Source organism: Molothrus ater, chromosome 6, assembly GCF_012460135.2.
Source record: "Molothrus ater isolate BHLD 08-10-18 breed brown headed cowbird chromosome 6, BPBGC_Mater_1.1, whole genome shotgun sequence".
Lineage (NCBI taxonomy): Eukaryota > Metazoa > Chordata > Aves > Passeriformes > Icteridae > Molothrus > Molothrus ater.
The window spans coordinates 27,615,419-27,641,902 of NC_050483.2; the positions used below are offsets into that span (position 1 = coordinate 27,615,419).

General features: G+C 41.3%; 1 protein-coding gene across 6 annotated transcripts in view; it reads right to left on the reverse strand.

The window, feature by feature from the left end:
- Window positions 1–26,484, reverse strand: part of RGS6 (regulator of G protein signaling 6) — a 246,804-nt gene that overhangs the window by 86,668 nt on the left and 133,652 nt on the right. For all 6 annotated transcript variants that reach the window (XM_036383593.2, XM_036383592.2, XM_036383590.2 and 3 more), the window contains one exon: window positions 18,447–18,546. In XM_036383593.2, coding sequence (XP_036239486.1) covers window positions 18,447–18,546 — 100 coding nt within the window. The remainder of the gene's footprint in view (window positions 1–18,446; window positions 18,547–26,484) is intronic.

The following is a 26,484-nucleotide window of genomic DNA, read 5'->3' on the forward strand; positions in this document are numbered from 1 at the left end:
GCTCAGGAGATTCTGTCCAACATAGTGATTTATTCTGAAATGAACTCAGCCTGTTCACACTCCATTAGCTTATGCTGCATGTACAGAGACAAGTTAGAAGAGAGAAAGAGTAATAGAAGTCAATGGAGAAAATATACAAGAAGCAAGAGGACAAGCCTGTAGAAAATAGACCCAAGGAATAAGAACATAGATGTTGAAAACAATGACAGGTATCCAAAAATAAATTTTGCTTACAAAATCTAAATGGTCAAATTTTAATCTAAGATATGTGCACATGCTTCTCACTGAATTCTGTAACAGTCTATATATATACCTGAATGTGAAACAAAAAATGGGAAGTTCTTTTCTGCTACTGGATGTACTTGAGCATCATCAGGGATAGCCAAACTTTCATTCTAGTACATTCCTGTATGGCTTGGGACAGACCACATGTAATATTCCTGAAAGACAAATACATGGCTGAACGAAGTGTAAAGTCTTTCAGTAAAGATTAATGAATTGATGTTTGCCTAACACTGTGAAAACATAAAATGCCTTGCCACTTCATAGTGTTGAACATTAATAACAATTCCTGCCAATAAAGTTCCCCCGTCCTACTCCCCTGTGCAGAATCCCTGCTCTGTAAAGGCTCATTTCTGGTTTTACTTTCACAGACTGAAACCTGTCAGTGCTGTGCAAATTTTGCTAACACTATTCTCAGAGCAAACTACAGTAGGTCCCAAGGCAGGTAACTCAGAATATTGTTTCCAGCTTGAGAGAACAAATTGAAAGAGCAATATTTACATTCTGTCATCAGCTTACTCACAGACTGTCTTGTGCAAACATGATCAGACTACAACAAGGTCATGCAAATTTAAAACCAAGGATGCAATCAAGTAACAGCTTCCCTTCATTGCTCTGATCACACTTGCAGCAAAACCCAAGCAAAGGCTGCCAGACTATGGCTGAACCAACAATTTGCTGCCAGGAACTGGTCTGGTGAGAGAAGAGGTTAAAGCAAGAAATGATATTTGCTTCCTATAGTCATGAGGGTGTCTTTCATGCATTTAAATTTGAAAACACATAGTCATGTCACAGATGTGGAGATGACAGCCTTATTATAAAGTGCAGTACAGCATGACAAATTATTGACCTACTTCTTAAACTACTTCTTAAAGAAACTTCTCTCATGGCAATGACTTATCCTCATCCTTCAACACACCCTCCCAGTATCCAACATTATAAGATACAATCACAGCATCTCCAGCTTTCCCTCAATGTCCCACTACAAATAAAAAACCTTCAAATTACACTTACAAAAGCCCAGAACGCTGGTCTGGCAAACTGACTGGGTTTGTTCCAGAGATGCTTTTAGTATTGTGACTTTAACTCTCCTCAGATTTAGAGCTAGATCTTAAAAATACCTGTCATAGCAGGTCTTGTGAGCCCAAGTCTGGAGTCTGTTCTTGTGAGGCTTCACTGAGGCTATCAGTTCACAGTAAAAAACAAGCACTTTATGCACATGAATTGGATTGGCATGACAAGGTTTTGGCAGTGGGAGGGCTACACACAGGGCTTCTGAGAGAAGCTGCTGGAAGTTTCCCCTGTGCCTGACAGAGCCAGTGCCTGCTGGCTCCAAGATGGGTCTGCCACAGTTGGCCAAGGCTGAGCCAATCAGTGGAGGTGATGGTGCCTCTGGGATAAGGCTATTAAGAGATTTGGGGTTACTTCTCATTATCCTACTCTGATTTGATTGGTTATAAATTCAATTAATTTCCCCAAGCTGAGTCTATTTTGGCTGTGACAGTAACTGGTGAGTGATCTCTCCCTGTCCAGATCTTGACCTTAGAGATTTTTGTAGTATTTTCTCTCTCCTGTCCAGCTAAGGAGGAAGAATGATGGTGCATTGGTGGACATGTGGTGTCCAGCAAGGGTCAGCCTGCTACAATGCATCATAGAAACCTCCAGAAAAATACAAAAAAGGCCAAAAACCTTCTAGCCTCTCCCTAGTGACTGTGCATTTATAAGTAGACCATAAACAAATATAAAGAACACAATTAAAGATACTTATTTCAACATACTTAAACCGATTTCCTACTCTTCCTGCATTCCATGGGAAACAGAATTCTGGCCTCCAATCGAGACAAGAAGCCTTGTTTCTCCTGGAGAAAAGGAGGCCAAAGGGGGAATCTTACCACTCTCTGCAATTATCTGAAAGGAGGTTGCAGCAAGGAGGGGATTGGCCTCTTCTCTCATGAAACAAGTGATAAAGCTAGAAGATTAGATATTAGGAAAAAATTCTCTACTGACAAGGTTATCAAACATTGGGACAGGCAGCCTAGGGAGGTGGCTGAGTTGCCATCTCTGGAGGTATTGAAAAGACATATGGATGGGACACTCAGAGACATGGTTTAACAGAGGACTTGGCAGTGTTGAGTTAATGGCTGGATTCAGTAGTCGTAAAGGTCTTTTACAACCTAAAAAATTCTGTGATTCTATAAGGGAGAGCACATTTTTCCATTATTTGAAATGAAAACACAAAATGAAAAGGATGTGTTTATTTCACTACCACTTCAGATTAAGTGTGTAAAGAACTGATTCAGTATATGCAGTCAAGTCCTGGAAGAGGAAAAGAAAAACATACAGCAGGTTTCCCCTGGGCAACAAGAAGAAGAAAAATTTTCAAGCATTTGCAGACGGTCAAGAACTAGAGAGTTGTTGGCAATTCCCATTTGAAGCACCATGGGCAGCGATGGCCAGTTAGCACCTTTTGGGCCATGTGGCACACGAGTGATTCAAGGGGGGTTCCCATCGTGCAGGAGTCCCCTGTACAGGAGTTTCTAGATCACCTGAATCTCTGGCTGCAGGAGAAAGGGAGTCTGCACTGCCAGACTGCCATGAGGGCCAGCAACCCAGCATGAGGAAGTGGGTACCACAGGAGGCATCTCTAGCTGCTAATCACTTTTTCAACTCTTTCCCTTCTGAGGCTTTTCATATAGGGTCAGGAAGTTGGTGCCTTTGGTGTGTCCCTGTCTAACATCTCTGTAGCACCAGAGCTGCCTCATTAGCCCAGGAAATGCTTTGACCTCTCATCACACCAAGCTGCCATGGCTGGGCAACAGCATCTTCGTTCAGTTCTGATATCAGGGAAGAATCTAACTACTTCTAAATACAGCCTAGTTTGACCACTAGTGAGTCCCTCCCCGTACAGACTGAGAGCTCCATACAAACCCACAACAGCCTCTGCCAAAGCACATGCCAATGAAAACAGCCACATGTAGATGGGGCTTGATTGCTTTCTTGGTATTAAAATAATGTAAGAAAGTTTATCTGTAGAAAAAAAAATAATAGGGGCTTTTATCCTTTTAGCTGGATGTATAATCAGTGGTTATCAGGATGTCAGGAATGGAGATAAGTAAGTTGCCAGCTAGCTTAGATTCAACTGATTTTTTTTTTCCATTAAGATCTCATCAATTTTATCATCTGGTTATTAAATGCACATTTTTGTCTTAAACCTATTTTGAAGCAATTATATGTTTATGCTGGTGTAGAATGCTCCCTTTATGAAACGAAATTGTTGGGTATTTGTATGCTGTCTGTAATTTGATATTCTAAAGTAGCAATTCTGAAAGTAAAACAAATGCACTTCCTTCCCTGTTTCTCCTTTTCTTCTCTCTAGTTGTTTGCACCCTTTGCCTCCCTGAATACACAAAGACATGGACAGTGCCTCAGATTAAAACTGGGCCAAGGCAGGCTTATAACTATTTGTGGTTTTGAGAACTACCCCAGACAGATTTGTTACATCTCTTGACTACAAAGGACATCAACCCCAGACAAACAACCAGCACAACAAAAAGTTGTCCTACAGACAACCTTTCTGAATTTTTAAAAAATATACTGGACACAAGCTTCAGAAATTATTTTAGAGCCTTTTGTTACATTTTCAAAACTGAAAAGCTCTCAGGAGCCTACATCTAACCAGCTTTTGACAAGATGTATCGGCGTAATGTTAGATCGATTTTCTAATGCCAGGCTTATTTCAAGGGCACTTCAAGTGTTTCACCTAGCCACACAGATATTGGAGGAGCCTGAGCTTGGTTTCAAGCATTCATCTCTTTCTTGAGCTGGCCTATACACCCAGAATAAATTCTATAATTCATCAGATTGCTATTTTTTGCCTTACAATTCAGCAGTCAAAACTTTGTAAAACAATTTAGGATTTATAGGAAAATCTGGACACATTTTTTTCTCTAGTTATGCTTTCATGTATAAAATTTTACACTAAAAAAAATCCAAAAAACCCATCTACAATGTGGGAACATTTTAGTTCATACACAGTAAAATAAAGACCTATATAATTCATATCAGTCTTCCAGTACTGCAGAGTTTCTTTTAAAATTACAAATGTCACACATCAAAACTATCCCTTAAGGGTGAGTGGGTAATTTCTTTCATGAAAGTACTCAGTAATGCAACATTAAAGGGACAAAACATTCTGCAGGGCATGTGTTTGATTAACTGTAAACCACACACCTGGTGGATTTTTTTTTTGTATATTCTAATACATATGTATATAGAAATAGCTATATCTAGTGATATCTATAAATCCAAAATTAAAAAAAAAAACAAAAGCCAAACATATCAAGTTTTGTATCAAAATGCCACCATTCATCATGATCCTAAACAAGCATAAAAGGCTGAAGCCACCCATGTGACTTAAGCACAGCTCAGAGATAAGAAAACAGGAGTGATGTCAAGTGGCAAACAAGGGTAGTAACAGGTTGAGCACGTTCAGGTGGCATGTGACGGGATAAGGAAGGTTGACTAATTTACCTGAACTGCAGAGAAAGATGAAACCTTCAAGCATGCTGAGATAGTAAGGGTGAGATGTCCTGGGTGCTGAAGGCAATCAGTGCAGGATCTTTCTGCACAGAGCAGTTGGTTCTCCATAGCACTAGCATTACAAAAGTATGTTCTCAGCCGGTCTCTTCAGCTAACTAACTGGGATGGTTACTTGACTAGAATACAACAGAATATTTCATTTCAGAGAGACCTACAATGTTAATCTAGTCCAACTCTTAGTCTGTATTAGTCAGGAAAGGAGTGAAGAACTGTTTTACACATCTACCTGTTAACCTGAAAATTTTTCCAGTCAAACACCAAAATCTGTGTCTATGACAGTGCAGCTTTGTGTCTGTCGCACACAAGCTAAAAAGTACATTACGTGTGCATTTGTAGGATTTTTTATATGTCAACGTAAAACACTGAAAATATTTAATCATATTCCAAACTACTTCCTAAAAGGCTTTTTTTTTCCTCTAGTATGAGGTAAAACCATTTGTTCCATATATCTGAAAAATCTAAACACAATCAAATGAGTGCAGAATGGCAAAACATCTGACTATGACCCCCACCATGTCCCTCTCACTCCAGACAGCTGGAGACTGAGCAACATACCTCCACAATATTGCTAAACATTGCCTTTTTCCTTATATACTACCCTAGATATCCACTACAGGATCCATGGCCAGAGGGTTGCTGGCAGCCATTTGTTTAACACAAAGTGGGCATTCTTACTTTACCAATTAGAGCCTGCCTTTTGCAGCTCCCATCTGCCAACTTGACCCATGTTAGCCAAGAGCATCACTTCAGAGAAATCCTCTGTACACTCACATCTCAGTAGGTGAGACTGCTCCCTTCAGCAGCTGCAGGGTATGAGGAAAAAAGGCAGAAGCAGGAGAAAAGGGACACACCTGAAAAGGACACGCCCTGTCTTCTGTCCCTCCCAGTACCTACAGGAAGCTTGCAAAGACACCGTCTTCACCACAAGGGTTCCAAGTGCAGCTGCATGTATGGATACCCATTGTGCCTGGCTTCATTAGAAGCTACCCTTTGAAAACCTGTATCCCAACACCACCAGGGGTCCTTCAGGGTCTTGCTCACAACTCTTCTGTAGAAACCCACCTCAGAACAGAGCGCTTGCAGCAAATTCCCTAAACAGATACAGTGCAACCTCTCTAGATACCAAAGGCCCTTCAGCAAGTTCTCACTCAAAATATGGTATTGCACATTAGCTTCACTACTACAGCTCTACCTGGCACCTCTGATTATTTACTGAGAGTAGGTTGTAAATTATCCTGTGCTCCCAAAAGATACCATGAAATTACCATTTTCATCACCAAAAGCTTACCATACAAAGTTCAAGAATTAAAAAAAAGGAGAAAGTTTATATAACAAAACAAAATTCAGCTGCCATTCATATTACTGTTTGAGTCTGTATAGGTTTTCATTAGGACAGCAGAATTCCACAATACTTCTCCAGAAATAAAGTTTGCTATGCAACAGGACAAGACAGGATGAACTGTGAGTGACACAGGCAGGAACAGGCTCACTGACTCAGTCAAGGTGATCAGGTACTGCCAAGTGACACAGCTGAAGAGCAGATGCTACCTTCCTTTAATTTAGCAAAGCCAGCAAGGTGGCTCCATGGACCCATGCAGACATGACACAAAGCATCTGCGGGTTTTACCTCTCACTGTGGCAGCATATTAATCTACATCTCTGAGAACCATCTGCAAAGGACACCCTCCTGTTCTGCAGGGCAAACCTACAGGCCTCCATAAACAATCACTCTTACCCAAAAATGAAAATATGCAATCACAGATGACCATCACAATCAAGGTGTGACAGCTTTCCAACCTCTCCCCACACACCCCCCAAGTTCTCATTCTTGTGTGCTGTCTTGCCACACATTAGAGCATGTTGGCTTTAACCCCTGGGAAATGTGGACTGTTATTATCTAAAATGGCTTGGGTTGGAAGGGACCTTAAAAACCATCTAGTTCCAACCCCCCTACCATAGGCAGGGATACCCTTCACCAGACCAGGCTGCTCAGAGCCTCATCCAACCTATAGTTGAACACCTCCAGGGACGGGGCATCCACAGCTTCTCTGAGAAAACTGTTCCAGTGCCTTGCCACCCTCACAGTAAAGAATTTTTTTCCTAATATCTAATTTAAAGCTACTCTGTTTTAGTTGGAGCCATTCAAGTCCCTCTCCATCCTTCTTGTACGCTCCATTCAGAGATGGGCTTGAAGAAACCATAGTGAGCAAGGCCAATGGTGGAAGGTACCACACACAAAAAGAACAGACAGGAACTAAAGAGTGAATTAGGAGGAGCAGCATCAGGATTTCTTAATTTTAAAAGAGAATTATTTTTAAAAATGGGATAGTAAGGCACCTACTGCAATATGCAGATGCAATTCTCAAATAAACTGTCCCTAAAATGGGCAATGCCTTTTCTAGAAACAGAATAGCCCAGGAATCCCACAAAAGAGAAGAGAGACTGACAAAATGAAACATCTATTTTTTTTTTAAGTTTCTTTCAACAGCATGGGCTCTAATGGAATGAACCCTGCTTTAACAGTTGTCTCAGATTGACAAATCTCTAGCATGTCACTGCACATGCAAAGATTTTTCCTGGTCTGGTACTCTGCACCCCAGCATGACTTTTCCAGTGCCCTCACAATCTGCACCTAAAGTGCTGTGACTAGTTTAGCTCACACAATGTGAATCCCTGTTTCAGAAAATGCTTAATGGCCTGAGACTATTTGAATAAAATTCATATAACTCATCCCTGAATCTATCCAGACTGGTAACAAATCCTTTGACTGTTGAAGAGAAGTAATGAAAAGGAATTTAATCTGGACTGACAATTCTGGATTGACAGGCAAGGCCTAGAGGACTCAGTGCAACAGAGGACAGCTGTTTCCAGAGCTGCATCTAAACTAATAACGTCTAGATGTTATGAATGAGAGCTCAGCAGAGCTAAAGAAGCTTGTCACAGCAGAAATGGGAATCCAAATTTTAATGATTCCATTAAGGAATGCCAAGGCTGGTGTAAAATGCTGAGCTATTTCTACCTTTGTGTCCCTATGACTGGCCTCACACTACTGTGGGTGTAATTACATAAGATACGCAATCCTTTAGTGGAAAGTGGAATTATTTAAGGAAAACAGCTGGCAAATTTAGAGCTAAGTAGGAGCACAGAAACGTCAATGCCAAACCAAGAGCATGTCAAACATGACCCAGATACCTAATTAGAAGTTATGCTCAAACCTAACTTGCACAGGGCTCCAGAAGCAGGCTGACTACAGTAGAGAGGCTGCAAGAGGTACACTCTTGATCTTTATTCCCCTCATTGCATTAGATACTGTTCTGATCTCTCCCCCCTCTTCCCTAACTATAATGTCACAACCCTTACAAATTTGCCAGGAATGAGAAGGGTACAGCAGTACTACAGAATAATGATGCTAAGAGCCTCAGGAAGGCATCAAGGCTTCCCAGAGGACTTCCCCCAGCACAGACAGGAGGGAGCTCAAGGCTTCATGTCTATTCCCAGCTGACCTGCTTTGAGCCAGCACCCAGCCATGGGGATTCCTGAGCTGTGAGGGGGATGCTCTCCCTCTATGATGCCTGGCTACAGTAACACCTCTGCCTCAGGCGCCTCAGTCACCTCAGCCTAACGGGCTGAGCAGGGAGCAAATGAGCGGGAAGTCATTGACAGAGATGGTGCCCAAACATGCCAAGGTACTACAGGAATACCCCACAGCTGGCATAAACAGATTCAAAAGATCCCCAGAACACCTGAATGGTAACTCCATGATACAGGTACTAAGGGTGACAACTAGGAAAGATGCCTTCCTTGATCTGTTGCTTGTCAACAGCAATAATTTCCTTTCATAACAAGGTAACCCACCTAGCTGATTAAAGGAAGCCAGTTAATGTAATTTTTATGGATTTCAGTAAAGCTTTTGATACTGCCTCTCACAGGATCCTTCTGGACAAAAGGTCCAGCACCCAGCAGGATAAACACATCAAGTGGTGGGTGAGCAACAGGATCATGGGTCAGGCATGAAGGGTGATAGTGGATGGGGTGATATCAGATTGGTGACTGGTCACTAGTGGGGTTCCCCAGGGCTCCATTTTATGGCCAATTCTTGTCAACATCTTCAAAAATTACTTGGATGCAGGACTTGAAGGCATACTGAGTAAGTTTGCAGATGATATTACACTGGGAGGAGCCCATTGACTCCATTGAAGACAGAGAGGTCCTGCAGAGAGACCAGGACAAATCACAGGGCTGGGCAATCACCAAATGGATGAAGTGTTAACAAAGACAAGTGCTGGATTCTGCATCTAGGATGGGGCAACCCTGGATGTAAGGAGAGACTGGGAAACAAGAGGCTGAAGTGTCAAAGACCTAATGCTCTTTGGAGCTCTAAATTCAACTCTTCCTACTTAAAAAAACAAACAAACACAAAACCAAATTCTAATGTACTGCACATGTAGCAATGGCGTAAACAATGAACATGAGATGCTGCAGTGCAAAATTATAAATCACATTTTAAAAGATTTTGTTTTTAGATTCTGGGAGTTTTATGCTTGACAAAAGAAATAAGCTTTGATGAATTTGCCACAGTCCAATTCAATAGCTTCAGTAATGATAGCCTTGTAATCAAAATTTAATCAGAACATAGTAACTTTTATTTTCTATGGCTACTACTGCTTCCTTAGAAAGCACACCTGTCACTGTCTCTCTCATAAGAGAAAAAACATAGACAGCATTCAACAAAACACTGGACATTTGGCAGATCTCCTTCATTAAAAAGTGTGGTTTCCCATCAGTCTAACCTATTCAGGAAATAGGAATGAAACTTACTGGATAGTTAGGGCAAAAGCAAAATATCATGAAAGGAAAACTCATCAGAAATTATTCACTCAGTGATTTTGACAACCATTTTGGTATCAGCCAGCAAGCAATTGAGTTTACAAACAAACAAACTAACAATAAAACCACTGAGAGGGACGATCCTATCCACAATAAAATAGTTGCAAAAATAACAGAATTTCCATGCAACACCACACAACAGCCTACAATAATTGGATGTAAAACCTTCCACTGCTAGAAACACGAGTTACTGTTCTCATCAGCCTATGCTATTTTTTTGCCGATGAGTATATTTAGCATGTTACATTACCAACTTCTCAAAGTTTTCCTGTCAGTTTTATTATTCATTCCTAGGTAAGAGTTAGTCTGCAGTCCTGGTCATATTGTAGAGTTATCTACATGGAGAAAATTCTTACAGTGCAAGTGACCTTGCAAGAGCTGAATCCTGAGACTCTCTTGTGGGAAAGTACCCAGCCACCATACAGGAATTAACTGAACGAAGACCTAATTGCTTAGTTTTATTGCTCTGCAGGACCAAAATACAATTTTCTTCTCTGCATGTGGTAGTGAATCATACATCAAAAATATCCAAGCTCATCAGTTCACACCATCTTCAAAACAAATCCATGGGAAGCCAGCATGCAGTTTTGAGAGATTCATCCACGCAGGGAAAAAAAAGCCAAAGAAAACATGCAAATGTATATATTTATAGCAATGGATATGCATGGAAAGCCTGAAAGCTTTTTGTGTTCCTCTTTGCTCTTATAGAAGGTTCTAAAGCCAAATCTATGGCGCTTTCAGGTGCAAATACATAAAAGACCAAAGAGCTGTGTATTTCTGCTAGAACAGGTTGAATAAAACAAGATATTCATCAACCATTCAGGGTATTCACACGAGCAGGCCCTAGTTTGTCCAATCTAGAACCATGCCAACCTCCTTTGCCTACAGCCTCCTGTGGAGATGTATTCTCACTGCCCAGGCAGCTTTCGGCAGCAGTGATTTCTGGCCATTTATGGTAGTAAAAATAAACTGGTGATCTATGTAATTCTTTGTATTATTTAAAGCAAAAAAGCAAAGCCAACCCTTCCTTTTCACCTCACCCCCAAGAGTTACATTAATAGTAACTTCAATGTTGTAACTGAGATATATCAAACATACAATACTCACCTATCAAACCTAACATGTAGAAGTTATTTATGAGCCTGGATTTGCAGTTATTGAAGCTACCTTCTGCTTTTCTTTAAAACAACACACTGATTAAAGTCAGGAAATTTAAATCCTAGAAGAAACTCTTGGGTTTTTTGCAAAATAAATTTAATTAAAATGCAAGTTAGAATCTGCCCAATAAATAATACCCTAAAAATTACATTGACTTAAAAAAGCCAAAGAATTCTAGATAACAATGAAGAGAATCTATGCATAGAATAAAGAGTCAGATGTATTTACCCAATAATATGAGTTGGTTATTTTCCTAATGGTTGGAATGCCATTGAATTAAAGCAACAGATTCAAAGTAATGGCTTTCAATCTACTCAAATATTTGCGCCTTCTCATTGCTATTGATTATCATTGTGCTGTCATATATTGCTGCTTTTACACTACCTCAAAGTAAACCGGCTTGTCAAAGGGTCAGTGCCCCACATCCTCCTCAGGGGGGATGTGGCTTCCCAGGCACAGCAGGAGCAAAGCTGCTCTGCTGTGAATCTGATGCTTTGCAGCCCACAGGAATTCGGGAGGAAGGGCAGAAACAAAGCAAGAGGTGTGAAAAAAAAAAAAACAACATGTTGGTAGATCCTTCACCACACAACTCCCAGATTGCTATGAAGACTGGAGAAGCGAAGTACTGCAGCTTGAGTGCAGCCTGCTCAGCAGTCCCATCCAAAAAACAATGCCACATAGTTCTTATAATTAATCTCTGCTCTTTTGCTGTGTCATTCAGATCTAGAAACATCTCTTCATTCTACATCTCTTGTGTAATAAAGCTGTGCTTTTGAAGATGAGATGAATGCAGAAAAGCATTAATCATTCATCCCTATGTATTTCTACAGGCATTGAAATATTGTTGACTTTTCTTTTTAATGCTTTATTCATTAGCCACAATATTCCATCAGCTAAATGCTGTGTTTCAGAATAAAACTACAGTCAGCAACAAGACCCTTCTTAATATCTAATATTTTTTGTTATTGTAGCTGAATTACCAATTCATCTAAACACTGGAATTCAACAGGTAGTTTGTCATGCAATCTGTCTCTACTCCAGCTTTCAGTTTCAACTGAAAGACTGAAAAGTCCTTCAGCAAAAAGCAAATTTTGGTAGAGAAAAAATACCAGGCAATTTTAAATAGATTTGCTTTGTTCCAGGCTCATAGCTCTCATTTGTTGCTTTCCAGTCCAGCCATTTTTATAATCATGTTCGTAAATAAGAAAAATTGTAATTTTGTGGCCTAATTTTTGCCTACATGACTGGAAGGTTGTCTTGGGTTTACTTTTCTTTCTGACATAATCTCTCATATCCAGAAAAAGCAGAAAGATAAAGCTGGATCATTTGGTGCTTTGGGTAATTTTTCATTGTCGTTTCCTTGGCCACAGGAATATCCTTGCAGCATAATTATTTAAGTCTCTGATTTATCATAGCTTCACTTGACAGGTGTAGAGGTTCAAATACAGCAAGGACAAGGGGGACGAGGAAGCACCTTCACAATTCTAATTTATGGAAGTTAAATTTCTCATAATATTCTGGGCTTTAGCACTTAAGAAACCTTTTTATTGACTGAAATAAAACTAAAGCCTCAGGATGGGTTTTCTAAGTGTTTCAGTGGCCTAAGCCAAATTTTAATGCACACCCTGCTGTGATGTGCACTTCCTCCAATATTTTTCGTCTCAGGTGCAACTACTTTCAAGTGCTGTCATATGAAACAACATAGTTATGAAGAGTGTCCAATTTTGGTAATTTTAAGTGATGGTTTATTTTATTTATTCATTTCTGATTTATTCCACAGTGCATGCACACATTTTTATGGGCTATATAAGCTTCATGTGATGTACAAGCATGCTTTTTTGGAGATGAGCAGTCCTGAAGAGGATGAAGAATTATGAATGACTCACAGTGAACAGCCAGCTATGAAAACCATCCTTCTCCTTCAAGGCCAGAGTAGCTGTCAAGTCACACATACCCCAATATTTGGGCTGGGTTTATGCCACACAGCACAGAAGGACCGCTGCTATGGAATGAGCAGGACACAAAATGTACCACTTGCACTCCCCCTGAGCTGGGAAAGCACAACACAGACACAGCACTTGTGAGGAAGGTGAGCAGCTGCATGATGTGAACTGAACAGTAGCTTGGCTGCAGCAGAGGGCAGTGATACACAAACACCAGCAGTCCTCACTCTGCACAGCACCTACAAATGCATAAACCTGTCCTTGGTTATTTCTAGCATACAACACTTAACCACTCTTGGGCTTATTCTTAACAAAACTTGGACACTATTTACATGCATTTAGGTGTTCACATGTGCAGATGCATAGAGAGATATATTGCATATCCCTTGTTTAAAATGTTAATTCTGATTGCTTTCTCTTATTTCTTTGATGACCACATCCTATTTGATTAATCTGCTATCCCTCTTGTCCTTTGAAATCAAATCCTTTAAGCTTTTGCTACTCAAGGTATTGCTTTGCATCTTTACAACAGGCACAAAATTGCTACACTTCAGGGAGCTGATTTTCATCTTCTCTTCCTTCATCCTTCTCACCATTTGAAAGGTAGGAAGCTGGATGCAGTTAAGGAGAAAAAGGGAGGGGAGGAGGGAGCTGAGGACGAACACAGCATAAGAGTCTGACTCCTTAACTGGGTTAATTTGTCTCCTGGCATGCAAGTAGAGAGCTTAAGAGAAAGCTACAGGAAAAAAACTAATTGCAAGACATGCACTACTCATGTAATTGCTGACATGTCTAATGCTGTGTGATTCAGGGCAGCTTTGAAATACTAGACTTCTTATTGAGGGATGGAGGGATTACATTTCCACTGGGTGCAATTTGAAGAGATGCATAAAAGAAGGAAATGTAAGTTGTTATGAAGAAGCCTAGTCTTCACTTGAATTAGTTTAAATGCAACTTGCTCAGAACAATTGATTTTTTATTAGAAATAAATGGATTTGTATGCCCAACCAACTTGTATTTGGCAAGGCAGTTTCCACCAAGCAATTGCTAAACTGTTGAATTTACTGTGCAGCATCTGCTCTTTAGAAATGTGGAAAGACAATAAAAATTATACAGTATGCACATATAAAGATATGTCAATTTTAACCCATGATCATGTTCTTTATATCCTTCACAAATCTGTAAACACCCAGTATTAGTTTGGATATTGATTTAAATTTTGGAAATTTTTTTTTTGTCTGTTAGTGGCCTTTTTTTGCTCGTTTTAACTAAATAGACTAATTCCTGCTGAGCAGAAGATTGAACTTGGTTTAGATTTGGGACTATCTACATCTATTAACTGTCTGAAACAGAGTCAGTACCACTTTTCAAGTGTCCTATTTTTCAAAGCAGAACTACAGAGGAAAGACAGAATATCTAGAACAAAATTACCCATATGCTGAGGGAAATCTGTATCAGACTCAGTCCTGCAGTGAAAGCCCTGTGTTAAGGTGGTGCAAGCAGCTGGACAGACAGCCTAGGGAAGCCAAATCTATTGGTAGGCAGCTCATGGAGGCTCTGGTCCCAATGACTGTAGTTTCCATAAGGCACTAAGGCAAGTTCTATCCCTGAAAAGAAGCATTAAGAAAACAAATGTTCTGGCCAAGCACTCAGCCTTGCAGTCTGCTCTCCAGGCCCTGCTAGGTGATGGATGCTGGCTCTTGCCACCATTGCCAGTCCTAAGCCTGTTCCCCATGCCACAACAACCTTTTTTTTTTTGCACAGTTCACCTGAACAGGGGCCTTTCAAACTCTGGACATGAGGAACTTATTTCTCCCTTGGGCCTGTGACTGCTATATCTGGATGAGAGATGTGCTTGACCTCCTCTGAAGGGAAAAGGCAACAAGCACCCTCAGACTGGCCTCAAGGGAGCCAATTTCTCAATGGGTGTATAAAGTTCTCCAGCAGAACTTGACTGTTTTGAACTACATCATCAGGGAACATTTTCAATAATAAAGTCTCTCTTTCACAACACCATGGGATTTCCATACTCCAGCCAAATGCATTTTCTTTGAGTAAGTGACATTCTGATGTGTTCTGGGACAACTCCATGGGCACTTGCCAAGACACATGCTGGCTTCTTCAGACAGAGACACACAGCAGTTTAAACTTGGCTTAGCTCATGAGTCTCTAGTAGCGACAGGCCATCTGGCACATTTCAGTGAAACTGGCACTTTCTGCTGAGAGAGGTCCAGGGCTTATGTAAGACAGACATGGCAGGACAGGAGTGAAGTGCACTGGCAGGGCTGTGTGCACTAAGCTTGCATGGCAGCACTCAATCCAAGCCAGGAGGGCCAGGACATAACTCATCAATCCACCCACAGCGACGGAGGCAGCGCTGGGAGCAGAGCAGGCAGACAAGTGAGTGGTGGTGAGGCTCAGGAGCAGTGCAGGAGCAAGGGACCAGCCACAGGACTGCTGCTGGGACAAGGTATCATTCCAAATGGAGCTGTGGGGACAGCCATGCTTCAAGTGAAGGAGCATGGATCAGAATGAAGCTGTATCAAAACCTTTTGGGAGGGCGGCAGACTTGTGCAAAGGTTTTAGACTGCATGTCTCCCTTGGATTATGGTAGCAAAGACGCTGATACACAGGATCAGACAGGACACAAAAGAGGAGAATCTGCAACAAGATTGGGAATGTGTGGCAAACTGGGAAGCGTGAAGGAGGCTTTTTGTACTGGAAAGCTCTGCTGTTGCAGCACTGACTTCCTTCTGACTTATTTTGGCAATGTTGTATAAGACCAAGTCTGAACCAGTTGGAGAAAAAAGTATATGTGTTTGGTCCTCCTGCCAAAAATGAGGTTACTTTTAAGATGCAATTATATGAAAATCGAAAAAAAGATAAGAAAGCCAGTTTTGTTGCTGGTTAGCATAATGAGATGTTCCTACAACAGTCTGATAACTGCGAAAACAGAATTAACAATTCATCTACAGAAACAAAAGCTTTACTGAGAAAATCTTTTCTCACTAGAAGAGAAACGTGCGACTCCATTTATTGCAGCAGCTGCCATTATGTGCATTGGCTGACAACCCATTCTGGGCACGGATCACAGCACTACTCAAAATCTGCCCTCAGGCATTTTTTTCTATATTCCATACTCTGAACTGAACATTGGACGATGTCTGACACATGCACACAGGAGCCACACAGACTGGTCCCATCCTACTTTCATTCTCTGTGGCTTGCCTATAAAAGTGAAGACCTAACCAAGAAGATAATGGTGTGAAATGCTCTCCTTTGACTGACCTACTGCAAGCCAAAGACTGGGAAGGGGAGAGGAAAATCTACTTCCAGAGCAGACTGAAATGTGTCCTTGGCACAGCATACCTCCACAAACTCATCCTACATTCAAAAAAAGTTTTTTCATCCTTTTTCCCAGATTTCTGTTGTCAAGAGAGGACCATTACTGATAACTCCCTGAGGCTTTTTCTCCTTGTGCTACCCAATACCTCATTCACACCTAAGGCATCAGGACAGATGAAAGCAAAACAGAGGAGCGGTTCTCTCCCTGGTATTCAAACTTTAAATCAAACACCCACTTCACTGTACTATAAACAGAGCTACCTGTTTGGAGCACTGAGGCACTCCTGTAATATTTCTTTTCCTTTAAGATTTTATATTTCTCCTGTGAGAAGCAATTACAATAGAAGTGTCAAGCAAAAATAAATCCCTGTTAATCACAGTCACTGTGAGCCTGCCAAGTAAATCACATCTCAGTGCTACTGTTCCATTTTTCAGGTAGAAATAAAGTGTGTGAGAACGCCATGGTCTAGAATCGAGCTCTTCCCAAGAGGAATTACAAAGTTTTTGAAAATACAAGTTCTTCTCCTGTGTTCATTACATTGTGTGGAATTAGACAAGCACTAAAACTGAGTATCCGCTGACCGTAAGAGTAATTCAGGTTGGAAGGATTCTCTGAAAGTTGTCTCATCCAACCTTCACACAAAGCAAGGCCAAATGAACAGTTAGATCAGACTGCTCAGTTCAGCTGGGCCCAGAAGTTTCTGAACAGCTGCAAAACACTGGTTCCACAGCTCCTCTGGGACACTGGGCCCATGCTCACTTGCCTGACCATAAACAACTTTCTTCCTATATGTAAATCTAGTTGGGATTTCTTTCCCTACAACTTGTGCAGATTGTCTTTGGTACTTCCAACATGCACTCCTGAGAAAGGATCTGACCCTGTCTTTGTAGCCTCTCATTCCGTTCTGCTTTTCCTTCCCCAGCCTGAACAAACCCAGTGCCCTCAGCTTCCATTCAAATGTAGGTGCTCCTGCCTCTTCACCTATCTATTACAGTCAATCACTGATAGCATACATACTTTGCTTTTGGTTTTGGTCTACAAATAGGCAGGTCTATGCATCTGAAAGGAAAAATAACAAATGGAGAAAACTTTGGGCTCTCCACTGGCCTGTTATTTTCCCATACTTTTCAAATTCAGAGGCTTCATGAACTGTCCATGGGAGCTGCTTTCAAATCACCTGAAGGGAATGGTACCGAGCTTGTTCCCCTTGAAATATAATAATTTCTATGGGCTTTGGAGAGAGGTTTTGTTCTTATTTTATCTTCATCTTTTCACAATTCTCTGCGTTGTGAAAACCAGCCATTTCAAGACGATGCAATTGCAGTTGCTGTTCCAGAACTGGGAGCAGTTTCCATCATGCCAGAGAACTGCTGACCATGGTTTAAAACTCCTGTGAGGTCTCCTATTTCCTTTTGAGTAACAAGCAGTGGCTTGGTGACTAGATTGATTACCTTTTTAAAGCTATGAATTTTAACCAGAATATCAGAAACCTCTTTTAGCTGAGTGAATCTTAAGACATCCAGTCTGTGTATTGCAGACTTGAGCTTATGGGAGTGAGTTTTCAAATCAGATAAATGGTTATTTTCCCCAGGAACCTTCAGGAGCACTACTACTGAGTCAGTGAAAACAGGTACCAGAAACCCAAGTACAAATCCTCCGTACAATTTACATCACCCTGAATAAACTCATCATCTATCAATGGCAGAGGTCTTCGTTGCATTGGAAAACACTCTGTCTGGAAGTATGTGGAGGGATGGTTTGGTACTCTGACTCCCCGTTTTGCACCATCCACACTTTTGTACACGGAGCTTTAACAAAGCAGCACACATGCATAAAAGGTATTTCACATTCCTCTACCTGCGATCAAAGCCTAGTAAGAGTATTTGGCTATGAGCAAGGAAACAACTTCAATTTTCTTTCCTGACCTCTTACCTAAGATTATCCTACCGCTGTCACAGGGAATAACTCTGACTGGTGATACTTTGATACATAACTTTTTTAATTACTCACCCCAAAGAAATAGAAATGCTTGTTTACTAAAACAGAACTAAGGAATCTTTGTTCAGGTGTAAAGAATCTTACTTCAGCCTGTAACAGAACACCATATAGAAAAATTAGGCAGATGGGGACTTTTTTTCCTCACATCTCTTCCTTTTTGTGGCTTCAGTATGTTTGCTTAGAGACAGCAAGTATCAGCTCACATTCTTTTCTCCGCCAATTGCAGTTCTTACCAGTGACCACGCTGGGGATTTTGGACAGAAAGCTCTTGACAGTGCGGATGGGAACTCCACCTGTTTTGTCATCTTGCATTCTTGTAACAATGTCTTCAATCTGCCAAAAGAAAGGAAATACTTTGTGGTTTATGCAAAATGGTGACTTTAACACTTGTATACCATTAGTGCTTTGGAGCCCTGCTGGTAGAATGGGTGTCAAATATACCATGTGTATTACTGCACAAACACAGAGCTAGAGACACTGCTACTTGCCCAAATTTAAACCCTGAGATTAGAAAGCATGAGATAACATAGACTAGCTTTGAAGACAATGGTTAATACAAACAATCCAACTGCAACTGTGATTTTTTGCTGACCAGGAGTGATAGAAAGGTGGTGTTTGCTCCACGGATGAACTGGACTGCACTTCAACCAGTTTAAGGAGGTTCTCATCCAGTCCACTTTCCCTTCTGCACCCACATTAATTTGAATCTTCAATACTGTAACCTTGGGAGAGCTTTCATTTTCCAAAGGGTCCCAGACAGTCACTAACCTTCTATGTCTTCAGAAGAGTCTAAGGTGGAACAGCTGCAGGAGAACTTCCCCTGCCTCGTTTTTTTTTGGCTAGAATGCTACATGTCCCATGGTCAGCACACAAAGTAAATAACCAAAAGTAAAACTATTATAGGGGAAAACTCAGTGGATTTTTAAAGCCAAGCTACCTTTCAGGCACACACATAATCTATCACACACAGAAAGATACACGATCATCTTCAAAAGCCATGGCAATGAGAGGATTCAATTACTGGGGGAAGGAGCTTAATCCTCCTCCTGCTTACCCTGAAATGGGAAGGAATTTTTGTTCCTTTTAAGACTACTTGCCATGCATTTACTTGAAGGCAATGCTAGGGAGAACAAAAAACTGAACATAAGCGCAATGCAGAAATTCAGTATCTCCAAAAACTCCTTTCAAGTTAATAAGGTCTCAGAAGCCCAACAAAAATAACCCCAAAGCTGTTGTCTCGGTTAGCTCAAGCAGTCAACAGCACAGCCCCACCCTCTGTTGTTGACAGCTGGCTGAGAACAGCCAGACAGGGAGCACAGCCCTGATTTTACCAAAAGATTTCCTCCTTACAGATGCTACAAAACAGAACCACAGCAGAGGGGTTACATCGTGGGAGCGTGGTCCCTCTCTCTCCTAAAGGCAGCCCAGAGCTCAACATGCTCTCTTCATCTCTGGGAAGCCACTTCATTTACATATGCAAGTGAGGGGTTTTTTTCACAGATTTAACACCTACATTTCAAAACAAGTTTAATTTCAAGCCTTCCCAAGGTGGTAAGACAATTTCCCTGCCAACTTCAGACACTGAATTTGATCACTGTGTTCTTAACCTCAGGTTACCACTTAACTGAACTGTTCACACCTTGTTTATATATTACTTTTAATTTAACACGTCCTGATCAAATTCTCAGCGGGAATGAAATCACAAAGATGAAAATATCCTGACATTTTCAATATATTACATGAGCTTTGGGTACCTACACAGTTAATTTGTGATAGAATAATGATACTTTCCCCACAAATGAATCGCCACGAAAATTAATACCACTTCTCCCTTTTGCCAGAGCCTTATGCAAAGTTGTTTGCTGATCAAAGCATTGGGCTTTTTTTCAGTCTAAGGATACCTGGAGAGGTAACTGCTCTGCTAAAGAGTGGACAAAAAGCATTTCATTTTGTTGAGAGGAGCCTGACAGCATCACTTGTTATTAACCCAGACCTAAAAGGCTGCAGCACTCCAAGATCAGACCTATGGCATGACAGGGCAGCTCAGTCACCTGCGAAGCATGGACACAACATCTCAGAATGGGTCAGGCCAAGAGGGACCACAGTGGGTCATCTGGCCCAACCTCCCTGCTCAAGCAGGTTCATCCTACAGCACATGGCACAGGATTACATCCAGGATCTTGAATATCTCCAGTGGGGGATACTCCACAACCTCTCTGGACAACCTGTTCCAGTACTCAGTCACCCACACACTAAAAACACTCTTCTTCATGTTCAGGTGGAACTTTCTGTGCATCAGTTTCTTCCTATTGCCTCTTATCCTATTGCTTGGTGCCACTGAAAAGAACCTGACTCCATTCTGAGTCTTAGACTTCATCCAGGAAAGTCAGCCAGACTGAACTGTTTTTGCAAGACAATGAAAATCCCTCTGTGTTACCAACCACATACTTCATCTGTATGTACTTGTAGCTGACATCAGAGAAAGATTTTTTCATGCATATTAGGAGGAAACTGCTCTGAAATGTGCTATGAGTACCCCATGTCTCCAGGAACACTTTAGGGCTTCAAGAATCATAAGAATAACATTTGGTAAAACTGTTTTTTTCTCTTTTTCTATTTGAATTAAAAGTTCAGAATGAAAAATTAGCTAAAATAATTACCTCCATGCCGGAAAATAAACTTTTTACTCTTTTGCTCACTGTAAGCTAAAGGAACCCCAGCATCATTTATGTCATTAACACTACAAGAAAAGTTCAATTTCAAGCAAAATAAAACTTTAATTATCTTAAAAGAAAGATATATTGTTTTTACCTTAACTATTTCCCATTTCAATCAATCAAGCAGGCATTGGTGTCTCAAATGGGGCCATTAATTTCAGTTTCAGTTACAATTACAAATACCTACTGCATTTTTAAATAAAAAAATAAACAAAGCTACCCTAGAGATAACTCCTTCCCAAAAGGCTCCTTCTTACTCTTGTCTTCTAGCCTGACTACACTAGTGGCACTTACTGCTCTCCTTATTTCAAATTGTTGGATGTTTCTTTTCTCCTTCCCTTTCTACTCAAATGCCACACCTCCTTTCTCTCTCATCCTCTCATCTGATCCAGACATGAATACACACAGCATCCTCCTACAGCCTGCCCAGAATTTTCTGCTACCCAAGAGCCCACAGAATTACAAGCCCCTGGTTCTACATACTCTTCCCATTCCAAACACGCTTTTCTTGTGCTCTACAGCAAATTTCTGCCCTGCTCAAAGAGGACAGCATGGCATACTCAAAGAAATATTTGATGATAATTTTATCCATTCTTAAAGTTATAATCAAGTATTAATTAAAATACTAAAAACCTGTATCTAGCAATGTTTCCAGGTTTTGTTCAGTTCTCTACAAAGAGAAGATCTGACCCTTTACACCAGCCTTTGTTTTGCACCCACCTAATGCTTGCAGACATAATATCTGCAAGCCACATCCACCCTGGATCCAAATTACTGCTGAGTTACGGAAATATTTCACAAAATAAGTGCTACAGTGACAAAGCAGAAAAAAAAGTGATCATTAGAGCTTCAAGCATGGAGGAAAGCAGAGGGCACATGAATTGTGAAGGTCACTTTCATCAAAGCTTTTAATCTTAACTTTTAAGAGAGTTACCTATACACTGGAGTGCTAATGACTCTCCCTTCAGCTTCTGCATGTCATTAAATGCCCCTTAGGCTTCCCTTGCTGAAGACAGGGAATGAGAGTTCTTGGACAGCTCATTTCATCAGGCTAGGAGGCAGAAAAAAGTATAATAAAGCATTCCTCATTTATCTCTCCTAAATGAGCAAGCTTCAGTGAACTAATTTCTGCCCAGCAAAAGTCATGGTAAGAATGAACAATGCTTTTTGTTTTTTTCCCTATGCTGGGGGTCACTGCTATTTCAATCTAGTCTGATTTTGTAAAGGGAATTGTTATTCTTCCATCCCAGTGGATTCTGAGTCTGTATCTCCACAAGAAAGGCAGAGAAATTCACGTATCTGCTGTCACTGTTAGCTACACACTGTAATGTATGCCTAACAAACTAGATCTGCTTTTTCTCCTGACTGGTTGCTGACAAGTCTACACCCTACTTTTATGCAGAATGTTTTTATTTCTCATTATCCCACTCTCAATGTACTGAAAAGGGCTTCTGGCTTCAGGACCACATTAGTGGAGACATAAACTACTGCAGGTAGTTTATAAGAGGTTACCAGCATATCCTGTTACACACAGTGTGATGAGAATTTAATGCATATATTACTGGTATTCATTAGATCTTCTTTTCCACCATCAGCACTTTTTCTGGCCTAAGGGGGCTGAGGGCACAAAGTAGAAGACCTTGAATTTCTGTCAGAGCCAAGATGTCTATCACTGGAAGATGAGAAGTCCTTTTTCTGAGGCAGGACAGAACAAAAGACTACATTTGTTGATGCATTAGACTAAGTCATAATACAAGAACAACTGCAACAACTACAGCCTGGCAACCTTGGGTCAGTGCCACCCAACATCTCGTTACCATTTTAAGAGGGAAAACAACTCTCAACTTTGCAGTAGCTTTTCCTTCTCCCAGCACCAAGATAAAGCAGGCATCCCTTCTGCTGGAAGTTAGCACACACAGACTTGCTGAGCCCTGGTCAAGGTTGGCCTTGAAGGGGACACACTGAGGGAAGGTCAAGTTACACACGGAGAAGAAAAGCTGCCAGTTCCCACCTCCTGCAGCCCTATACCCAGACACCACCACTTCCACTAATGGATCTCCCTGGCTCAACTCAGTTGTGGCTGAGTGACATATAATGATGTCAGAGGCCCTCATGGTCCCATTTTTCATTTTATTTTGTGAGTTAGTGAGGAAAACAGTGCCCTTTTCATATTCTAGCATCTGAGTTAGATGTACATATTCCCTCAGACCCTGCAGGAAAGCTCCTGCTGCCTATTTCTGAATATTTCAGTATGTACCAGGTGCCTGTCTGATTACTCACAGCAGCTACCCTACCCCTGGGGCCTCCTGTCACCATCTAACCTGTGGCTGGAAAGTCTCCAGGCATCACTCATCAGTGCCAACATTAAATGCATAGGGTTAGAGACAGCACTGTGCAGTTGCAAAGATCCTCTCTGACCTGGCCAATGGCAGCTCTCATGTGTTCTGGGGGAGCTGGATGTTTCATGGAGCAAAGGATCAGTCTGTTAGCAGCTAGCATGATGGCAATGATTATAAGCACATTTGATCTTTTCACTGAAATACAAGTTTAAAAGAGCCTGTTTCTCACAGTGCCAGCTCTTACTCCTGTAAGTGCCTCTGACACTACTGGTGTGCCGGTGCATTCTGCACCTGCTGACTCCTGCTACACAGCCCACACATGCACAGACAAGGAAAGTTAATTTGACAAGATGCCTGAAGCCAACTTGCTTCACTGGTCCAGACAATTTCACTCTGCTCAAAAAACAAGAAGAAAAATCTGAAAAATAAGGGCTATACAGCTCCCTTTGGCACCCTCAAGGGAGAAAGAACAATCTTGCCTCTGAGACAACGCTGGAAAGCGGCAGAGCAGCACTGATGGAGAATTGTGGTATGGCCTTCAGCAATCAGCATCATCTGCTTCTGTCCAAGTCTCCTCTCCTGCATAACAGAGATAATACTGAACTACACAGGGGTGCTGAGACTTAATTCAAAGCTGTCCAAGGGCTTGGGATGCCTCAAATAGCAGATGCCACACAACTACGAAAGTTATGCTCCCCATCTCTGACAACCTTCCACAGTCCCAGGAAAACCAAATGACAGCAGAGCACAGATGTGTCAGCTGACAAGGCCATTTGGCTGCTTCCCACCTGACCAATGTCCAGTGACAGCTGAAGTCAGGCCACTTGTGGAACTTGTGCTGTTCCTGATGGAGCTCTCCCTTCTTTTTAAATTTCAGAGCTTATTTCAGATAAAGGCAGAGTATACTACATATCTCCCTTAATCTTGAGTGTGTTTCAGGAAGTGTTAACTGTGATCTTCAGATGTTTATTGGATGGTGAAACAGAGCTAATAATGTCACCTTGAAAACAGTAACACGCCTTAGCATTTATATATCTCTACGTCGATGGGAAGGAACCAGTGAAGAACAACCACCAAGGCATTTGTCATGATTAACTGTATGCTGCTGCTAATCCAGCTAGAGCTTCACTAAAGTAAGCATCTACTCACAAGTCATCACATGGAGGGACAGATTTCACCACGTCAATTGGATTATACAAAACAATCCCTAGGGAAAAACTGTGACACTTACTCAGCTGCAGAGGTGCAGCATCAAGGTCTGGAAGGTACCAGGCAGCAGTTTTTTGATCAGACTGTGCCTCCCCTAACACAGCCTACAGTGTCAGCTCTGCACAGCACCCTCAACTCAGGCCTAGGCTGTGTTACAAGAAAACATAGTCATGGAAAATGAGAGCTGGAGCTATTCCCCTCAGGCACTATATGCACAGTTGGAAAACAGGGTTTAATATTCAGCAGGAAAAAAAAGCATAGCAAATTAATTCAGCAAACAGAGATTCTCCAAATGAGTTGAACTAATGCAATTTTCTCCCTCCCCAAAAATCAAGCTTTTAGCCCATGAGTGTCAACAGTAAGAAGCAAAAGACATCAATGTGTCAGTGTTATGCAAACTCAATTTTTCATTAAAAACATTTTGACAGACAACTCCCGATGAGCTCAATTTCTACATGAGCTATAATTGCTTAAAAGAGGAAGCTATTTTGTCATGTTAGAAAGCTGTGTAAAAATAAAAATCTCTTGCTTATTGATTGTGCTACTGTAATTACAGTTGCACATCCTTGGGCCTCTCTTCCACTATGCATCATAACAGAAGTGTCTTGTGAACAGCACTGCATTTTTTCCCCATGCTTTCTAAATTTATGGCAAAGATGCCCCATATATGCACATAATCAGCTTTAGAGATCTTACACCATTGAAAGAACAACTGCTCTAATTAGAAACTTTCTAAGCCTAGCTCCAAAACAGACCAAATATTTACTTTGGTAAATATTTACTTTGTTCCATAAGCAGAAGTGTTAAGCTTTTTAAAATAGTAGGAAAGTGTCATAAATATCCAATGAAAAGACAATATGAATTTAAAAAAAAATCCCCAGTAGAAACCAAGTGGCCATAGAATTTGTGACTTCACAGAGGTGTAAGGAAAGTCACATTTAAAAAAAATAAATACCACCTCTGCCACACAGTATTTATTGAATAGATGTGGCTTTTGTGTAACTTAACGAACTATGCAAATCTATGCACAGAAAAACACATAAATGCAAAGATTATTTCAGCCAGGAAACCTGTAGGATGGAATGATCTACACACTGTTTTTCAGTGTGCCATCTGAATTGAAGGAATCACCACTTGGGGGAAAAAAGGAAGAAGTTAGTCCCTGTGTCCTTTAAACAGTGCTGCTAAGGGAAGGCACTGGTGCTGGCACCATTTGGGCTGTTTGTATCTGCCAGCTTGTGACAGAACAGAACCTCCCAGACCATTTCTCACATTTCACCAGTCACCTAGTACTAACTGCATCTGACCACGCCACCCTCAGCAAGATTTGAATGGATAAATCTGAAGTGCTCTGCAATGACTATCGGCAGAAAGAAGACTGAATCAAAACAAAGCAGCAGCATGGGTTGAAATTTGAAGAAGTGAAGTTATAACAAGAAATCTAGAGCTGCACTTCTGGAAACATATGCACCATAGCCCCCATACAAGAGGTGTTTGGGGGAGCATAGGAGTAGATGCTTTCCTTTGAAGTGGTTTACTGAAGTCACTGACTGCAGGGACTGACAGCATCACTGCCTCGCTCCAGCCAGCGTCCCACGCACAAGCTTCCATGGAAACAGTAGAGATTTTCTCTTCTGTTGCATCACTGCTCTGAATGTAAAACTATGCAGGTCTCCAGACTGCTCATAGAGTGACAAATGAGGAGCAGAGCAGACGTGCTAGCACAGCCCTCATGGGGCCCTTGCAGAAGGGCAGGATGCTGTAGGTGACCTGGCAGAGCCCTCCCAGCCTGCTCCCATGCACAGGGACACGGGCTGGCCCCTTGTCCAACCCATTGCAGGCAGGGCACGGGGGGGAAGAACATTAACCAAATCTCAGCAATGCTCAGAAGCAAACCTGTGACTCTGCTGCCATCCTAAATAACCCTGCACAAACCAACTTGAATTGACAAATTCCAGAAGTAAGTTTAGTTTCAACATCTTTGATTTTGCCAGGTCTTCTTTTGG